At 39.0% G+C, this 8,318-nt stretch overlaps 1 protein-coding gene across 1 annotated transcript; it reads right to left on the bottom strand.

The window, feature by feature from the left end:
• Window positions 1–1,336: 1,336 nt before the first annotated feature.
• Window positions 1,337–7,853, bottom strand: LOC139125680 (plasminogen-like). Its single transcript, XM_070691780.1, has 4 exons — window positions 6,872–7,853; window positions 5,860–6,120; window positions 4,039–4,299; window positions 1,337–2,009 (listed from the first exon to the last, which is right to left on the bottom strand). Exons 1-4 carry the CDS (start codon window positions 7,305–7,307, stop codon window positions 2,005–2,007), a joined length of 963 nt encoding a protein of 320 aa, XP_070547881.1. The 5' UTR covers window positions 7,308–7,853; the 3' UTR covers window positions 1,337–2,004.
• Between the last annotated feature and the right edge of the window lie 465 nt (window positions 7,854–8,318).

The raw sequence follows: 8,318 nt of genomic DNA, 5'->3' as shown, positions 1-8,318 counted from the left end.
CATGTCTTTGTTGTTTTCATTTGTTAACTTTGACAGCATGAAAAGTTAACATCGTCCCTCTTGTGACAATCACGACATGTTAAAGTCATGTCTTCGAAACGTTAGAAAAATGCAACAAAGACATGAAAATAATCACAACTTTTGAGAAAAGTCAATAACCGAGAATAATATATGTTGACACATCATAAGTCGTATATTCGGTAGCACATCCTGGTATGGAGCACCCAATGCCGAATGTGAACAAAAATAAATTTGTTGATTTAATATCAGCACGGAAGCCACAGGGAAGCCATATATAATTCTATGAATCACCAAAAAAGATTGATATACAAAAATGTTGATGCTGCTCCCATGTCAATTGTCGTCCTTATCATCGTGGTCGTCAATGTTTTAGTCGTATTGATGTAAATTCAGAATAACATAATTTGTCGAATTGCAGTGTCTAAGGCTTATAGAGTAAAAGTTTCAAAATTGCTTTTCCCGTTTACTTGATCAAGGAATATAAAAGTATATATTACCCTTAATGTCAGACATACATACGTTCAAGTCAGGATCGGCTCAATAGGCATTACATCGCAACACGTTTAACTATAAGTTCCGTTTTCTTGTTCAGTTCTCAGTAATACATAAATGATGATTATTAACCCGTCAGGATATGTACTTTAAAAGTTTCTTATTCAGGAAATAATATAAAACTTTCTCAGAGTTAACTTTAACATTCGCATGACATGGCCGATGTTCTGATTCATTTAAGATTTCCAATTATCGAAAAGGGAGGCACAAAAACACCTCTGATTGTCCCGGATTTGTACACCAAATGAAATATAATGAGATATTTTAGCATATTTATGATCCTGTTCTAACATTACTTTTATTTAGCCATTTCAATGGAATATTGAGCGATGCAACTGAAACTAGGATCTCAGGCATCATTTGTGTTGCTAACAGCGCCTCTCCTATGTCTTGATAGAAAATTCTAGTGTTGGACAGTTTTGTTTCCGATGCTCGATAATGCGATTGAATGAGAAATGGGTCTCTTTTATCGACTATGCACGGCGGAAATGTTTGCTAGCATGCATGAATGCGTCTCCTTTCTTGAATTAAGTCTACACGTAAGTTTCCGTCAAATTTGCAACAAGTTAGATTTTTCATAATTGGACCGCCATTTTACCGTTTTGAATCTGGTTTGTACGCGGACATGTTTTGCGATTTAAGTGGGTACCATATGCTGTGAGCTCCGATTAATAGAAAAAAGTACCGAAGGTAATGACTTTCTAACCACAATTTAGGAAACTCGTCGACTTTCAAGGATGTAAGACAATTAGAGTCATCAATATTAATTAAAAGAGAGTTTCAATCAAGTAAATAACAGTGCTCTCACTCAAAGAGGGATTTTCCGCACCTTCTGATGCTGCTATACTGTGCATATTTATTTTTTATAAAATATGACTTGTCCTGACAACATTGTTGCATTCAGTGTCGTGTGCATTCTACGCGAAATTCAGCAGATCCAGTGAAAGTCAGAATTCGCTTTTTAACACTTTTGCTGTCACGCTGTCAGTGACCAACAAGAGTGTCCGCGTAAGAACTCCTACTGCCGTGCCATGTTCTAGAAAACATAAGTATGATATATGATCTTGCTATTCTAAGAACTGCAACTTCGTACTCAAAAATGAGGCTATAATAAGAGATGCGGTAGAGTGTTTTGTTACGAATATATGAACTCCGCTGGGTGAAATTAGTTTGTTTGAGGTAAATAAATCACTTCTCTAATATAAATGCACGGCTATATTTCCCGCCAAGTAGAACAATTTTCCGACTGTCTCATATTGCTCGTTATACATCATCCATCGCAATTTTCAACGTCCTATATCAATTCAAAAGTGAAGTAACTGAATAATTCTTGCTTGCTGTAAGGTCGAGACAAGAATCTACTTAAGTTGACAAAGCAAAAGAAGACATCGAGTGGAGAAGTTGGTCAGGATCCGCCGCTTGTTGCGCTTTTCAGCCTGTGAATAGAAAATATGAAAAACAATGTAACATACACAAAGACAGAGACAAAGATACTTGACTACCGCAACGCTTGTGATTGCACGTTTGGGTTGAAATATACAACGGCGTTCTGTAGAGGCTATCTACTATAAACAGTGAACAGCAATTTTCCATTGACATTCCATTTTTAATCCATCGGCGAGCTTATAGGCTCGGCCAGACTATTACACCGTGTGCTGTCTTTACCAATTATACCAATGGACTCAGTATACTGAAATTGTCAATCTTATTGTATTCGCTCGTCAATCTTATTGTGTCCTGAGATAAATGTAATAATCTCCACAAATGTAATATCAACCACAATTGTAATAAAATCAACTACAAATGTAATAAAACAGTCAACCATTAATGTAACAACCCGCAACCACAAATGTAATAAACAAATTAACCATAAATATAATACAACTCAACCATAAATGTAATAAACTTGAACTTGTATATGTGATCATTTGTTTATCAATGCCCTGAGTAAATAATAACTTTAATAAGACTAGTGTAATGTTATTACATACTTTCCTGAAACTAGGTTGCCTTTCCGAAACACAGAATAGATACTTTGAGAACACTAGAAGACGGCGAGGTACCGATCAAACCGTTAGATAAAGGAAGTGGAACGCAATTCAAGACACTGATAATTACATAATAAGGAAGCGTCAAAATAACTCGTCTACCAGTGATACCACACAAAGTTTATGACAGACGACTCAGAACAAATAACAGAGAAATATACAACCTTATAACAGAAACTTACGACACAAAACATGTTGACGAGAGCATATATTACATTTCAATCTAGTAAAAACAATACGAACACTACCTTGAACACAGTAGAACAAATTAGACATCATAACATCTCCAGTGAAGGAACAAACTTCAAGTGGGACAACATAGGAATACAGACAATCTATCGATTATTCCACACAATTTATCCCCTGAAGACGAATTTGAGGCGACTGATAAAGAAATTACCGCAAATTTTCGAAAAAACGGCGTTAAAGGATCGTTGCCACTGTGGAGTACAGACCGCACTGACATTCAGATTGCAGCTGTGTCTCGCCATGGCCAATCAGTTCTATACACAAAACAGCGAAAAATCAAATGCACTCTCAAATACTATCAAGATATGAATAATGTGTGTAGTTGCTTTCCTTAGTACATAGATCAATATTTACGGGCTAATTCCTCAATTGCAACGACAAAATAGATTTATGGTTGACAAGTATTACATTTATGGGTGATTTATTTATTACATTTATGGTTACCATTTATTACAATTGTGGTTGATGTTTTATTACATTTATGGTTGATTTTTGTTATATTTATGGGTATATTACATTTATGGGTGCACTTTATTACAATTATGGTGATGTTACATTTATGGAGATTATTACATTTGTGGAGGTTACAGAAGCAAGACCAGCGTAGGCGGAAAGGGGACCGACTCTCTATGATGGCTGACCGCCACCGTAATTAATGTTGTAAGGGATACTTCAGGTGTCTCAGAACAAAAGGCAACGAGTAAATTGAAACATACTTTCTTATTCAAAGCATTTTCTTACGTTGTTTTTGTAAAAAGATCTCAAGCAATCAATCTAGGTAGGCCCGAAATGGACTGTTGGATATCACTTAGGAGAGCACTTCAAAGTTTACTAGCCATGAGTGAGGCCATTGCAGCGAGGTTTTAGGTTTGCCCTTTTTTCGCAAGGTACGACAACCGCTGAACTCTGTAGTATACTATTTTACTACAGCTGACTCGAGCTTTCGTCAAATCAGACAGCGTGTTCACTAAGTGATGCTTTGATAATATGCAGTTGATACGCGAGAAAAACTGTTCTTAAACGCTGCTATGTAGACACTGTTGTCGAATGCATCATACAGGAAGACCAGGAGGGAAAGAATGGATTTACATTTTCAAAATATTCTCGCGTGGACTGAGGACTACAACGATGGTCTTTAAGAAACTGTCGTAACTTGACGATAACTTACCACAATACTGACCAGCTACGCCAACATTGCAATGTTCCCAGCGCGTGTTGGCATCAGTTGTATAGCACCACGGCTTTGGTTGCCCGTCTGGGTTTCGACATTGGTTGTGATACCCTAGACCTCTGTTCGGATAGTTTCCCGGTGTACGACTGTGTTTGTGAGGGGACTGCGAAGACCACCTTTGGCAGGTTTTCCCTGACCTAGTACGAGACACGCTGCCACGGTAGTCACTCCCATCTGTGTTGACGAAGCATTCTCTTCCTGTCAAAAATACACAGAGAACTACATTACTCATCAAGCTCCGTGAGCACGTTACAGTGACCTTCGATCTCGCTACCGTTAAAGCTTCACTCTATCAACGAAATGCATTGTTTAATTCAGGAAGAAAAAATAAATTGTTCATTGGAATCGCCACTTCTACTTTGGCATATTTGGAATTTTTTGTTTGATCGCAGCAAATTCTTACTTCCGCATTACAAATATTTTTAGTACTACCGCTGGTGGCGCCCTACACTTTGTCGGGTTTTCTAGGGCACGCCGGTGACGGGGTTTTGAATGAGACTTCCGACATGTTTTGACTTAGTTGACCGCCAACACGTTGTTGTGACGTCTGAATTTGGCGAATCACGACGCATTAAGTGGGTCGATTTGGCCAGAAATTTCCTCGTTTTGTAAAGGTTAGTACATGTCACATCATGAGTATTAATGTGATCGTCAACATTCGACGTGATGGCCAACAGTTAGTTCCAAAATATTCTTGACCGCGGAGTGACGAGACGTCACTTTCACCTCACGCACGCGAGTGAGGTGAATTGGGATTTGATTATACAGGACAGTGAACAATGCAGAAATTATGTAACAAAGGACAGAACTTAGTGTTTATCATTGACATAATGTTGAAACTTTGAATACTGGTGTAAAGGTTGAAAAATCCACACTTCAATATTTTTTTCTCACGGCAGTGTGACACAAATATGACGTGAAAAACCGCAAGTTCCAGGATGTCCGCGGTCAAGAATTCAGTGTTTGTTCTGGTATTACGTTCGGCGATTTGTTCAAAAAGATCGTGACAGCAGATGGATGGTACATCCGATTGAATGAAAATTGCATCAAAAGTATAAAAATTTACGGGAATGACAAAACACATGGTTGCGTCGATGTTAAAGTACGATCTGAATGATGACTATATACCTTCACTCCGATCACAGTACAGTCTTGATAGACCATTGTGTAAAATGTGTAGAGACAGTGGTAAAGAGGCCAAAACATGGGGCCAAAGTAAAATAAAAAACTCAGATGCTAGGTCCCACCAGGACAATATTAAAGGACAATACTGAATTGTTGGATTTCAGTGATTTGCTGTACATTTCAGTTTATTCTGAGAGAATATTGAAATACTCAGAATATGTTGTGCAAACACTAACTGTGAATGTAATGGCCTATGTTATTGTTGGGGAATATAGTATTGAATTCAGTTACCAGTGTCAGTGTTTCTTGTCTGAGATATTTCTTGTAAAAATGGAAACAATTATCTTGCCTTGTCTGCATCTGTGCAAAAATGCCAGAGAACCGCGTTTACCTTTGGCCTAAAAAAAAAAATAAAAAAAACTTCGCTGGCCGCTCCTGGAACTTGGTCCAAAAAATCCGATGAACAAGATTGTTTTTCTCTGGCCTTTGAAAGTGCTACATACGCAGTGCGAGCGAGGCGAGAGATGAAGCTGCAACTGGGAAGTACAGGACTAACAAATGGCAAGATCTATACTACAGTTTTTTTAAGCATAAAACTCTGTCAGACGCCTTCAACAGCAGTAGCCGGCTTACCGCAACTTTGGAGTCTTTGGCCAACATTGCAATACTCCCAGCGAGTGTAGTGGTTAGTTGTATAGCACCACGCTTCCGGTTCTCCATCAGGATTTCGACAGTGGTTGTGATCTCCCAGACCAGCGTTCGGTATCCTACCCCTTGTATTTCCGTGACTGTGAGGGTACTGCGAAGACCACTTCTGGCAGGTTTTACCGGATGTTGTGCGGGATACACGGCCTCGGTAGTCACTGGCGTCGCTGTTAATGTAGCATTCACTTCCTGCAAAAATGAATAACATCACTCAGTAAAGCGGCTATATGATCGTGGACTATGCCATTCAGGCACAGAAGGCGCCCAGGGGGGCTCATTTTGAAGTTTGCTTCAGAGAAAATTTATTTTCATCCACTTACTTTTATGAAAATTCGAAATTCTTTTTTTCCCCATAGAGATCATTCTGGCACGGCGGTAATTTTGAATTTCAATATCAATAAATATCGGGTAATAATTTTCTCTAATACCAAAAATTGCACGGTGGCTCCCACTCTTTATTTTTGAGTTTGAAAGACAATGGTCGAAAGTTTAATTGAGGAAAGTTTGAGTGAAAGTTTAAATGTTTTAATTACAAGGCGGGGACTACCTTAACGGGGAGAGTTTGGCATCTATAAACACATTCGCATCTTTTTCAAAGCTGATGAGTTTAATTCTACAAGCGTATTTTAACATAGCCAGTTTTGCCGAAATCATACTATCCGGTCATTTTCCATCTCAAATCGCCCAACGCTGTCTATTGTCTACAAGCGATGCCCTAAATCAATCAAGCAGCTTATCATAAGCCGGACACTTTAGTATGCGATTCACCTCTCTTATATTTACCTACAAATAGACTTAATTTTCAGTTGCATTTACCTGACCTCAAACATCTACAAAGGTAAAATCGTCTTTATTTTATAACGAGAAATGAAAACTGTCCTAAAGATAAAAAATATACCAATTCAGGGTGAAATTCCATCAATATTATTAAAAGACTTACGTCTTTCTAGGTCTTCAACCTGGCCCTGCAGACTTGTTATTTGTCCATTTTTCATGGCTATTAGTGCATTCTTTGTTGTTAATTCAGACCGCTGACTTGCTATCTGTTGTCGTTGACTTCGTAAACCGCTGTTCAGGTTATCTATTATGGCCGACTTCACGTTTACTTGTCGTGCGAGACTTGTTGACTGCTGGCGTTCATTGTCAAGCTGACTCTGACAATCTATGATCTGTTGTTCCTGGTTAGCCGCACGTCTGTTGACTTCGGTTAGGTCTTCCTGGCATTCTATCAAAGCGGCATCTCTTTCCTCCAGTGACGCCTGCTGTCTGATTAACCGTAATTCTAGTTCTTCAACGTCGTCCTCGAATGGCGCCAATGCGTCAGAAATGGTCGTATCGTTGGGTAAAGATTCCACCCGTCTTTCTAGTTCTCTCATCGCCTCCTCGTCAGCCGTGAGAGTTTCACTGACCTGGTGTAATATGAATCTGTTTCTTTCCTGCTCTTGATCAAGGTCTCTATTTGATCTTCCGTAATGTCGATTCGATGGCCAAGCAATCCAACGTTAACAGCAACCTCGTCGACTGCCGTCACCAGTCGCTCGAGTTCTGTACAGGAACAGTTGTCACTGCTTTGGTAGGTGAGTACGTAAGTGCAAACATCGGATCTGTAGCAGTAGTTGTCACCAGAGGTGCACTCTGTGTTCAATGCTGGATTTCCATCGATTGATTGAAGCTGACAAGCGGAAAGGAAGACCAATGCACTCACAAGACGGAACATCTTGCAGGATGACACTGCTGTCTGAACTATAGCCAGTATATAGTGATCCCACAGGCTATATACTTTATCACTCTCCTGTTTTTGCATATTTTATAAATGCTGATTTTAAATTGGTGATTGTCGCCTCTTGACAGTTTACTTCCGTCTCGCATGTCGCAATAACAGCACTTCAAGGCCACATCCGCGTAAGACCAGGAAATGCGAACGACGAAATACAAGGATTTACAACAATTTTAAATCTATTTTTGAAATATTGTTTGCGAATTCGAGACCCGGATATGAAATATGATGAAACATCCTTGGAGTCATGTCGACGACAGTCCTGTAATCGAGCTACCCTATATTGAATGCAAACAGTTCACAAGTCAAGCTACACAGTTAATCACCAGAATAACCAAATTATTTTAAAACATGTTAACGTTGTAACCGTTGTGAGGGCAGTTATCATCATCATCATCATCATCATCATCATCATCATCATCATCATCACAATTTTGTAAATACAGTGGCAGCAAGACATCTTACACAGCGGGTCAATTTTTGGCAAGTGATGAAACATAAAATTCGTCCATGAACGAAGAGGCGGCGGCTTCTTCAGGGCCATGACAGAAAACTATAATTTACGTAAAACATGAAACAAAGAAAGGAATAAAGAACAAAAGATATATTA

Source organism: Ptychodera flava (genome assembly GCF_041260155.1).
Source record: "Ptychodera flava strain L36383 chromosome 3 unlocalized genomic scaffold, AS_Pfla_20210202 Scaffold_26__1_contigs__length_13983176_pilon, whole genome shotgun sequence".
NCBI lineage: Eukaryota > Metazoa > Hemichordata > Enteropneusta > Ptychoderidae > Ptychodera > Ptychodera flava.
Note: the sequence above shows the minus strand (reverse complement) of the source record. Positions and strands in the feature narration are given on the sequence as shown.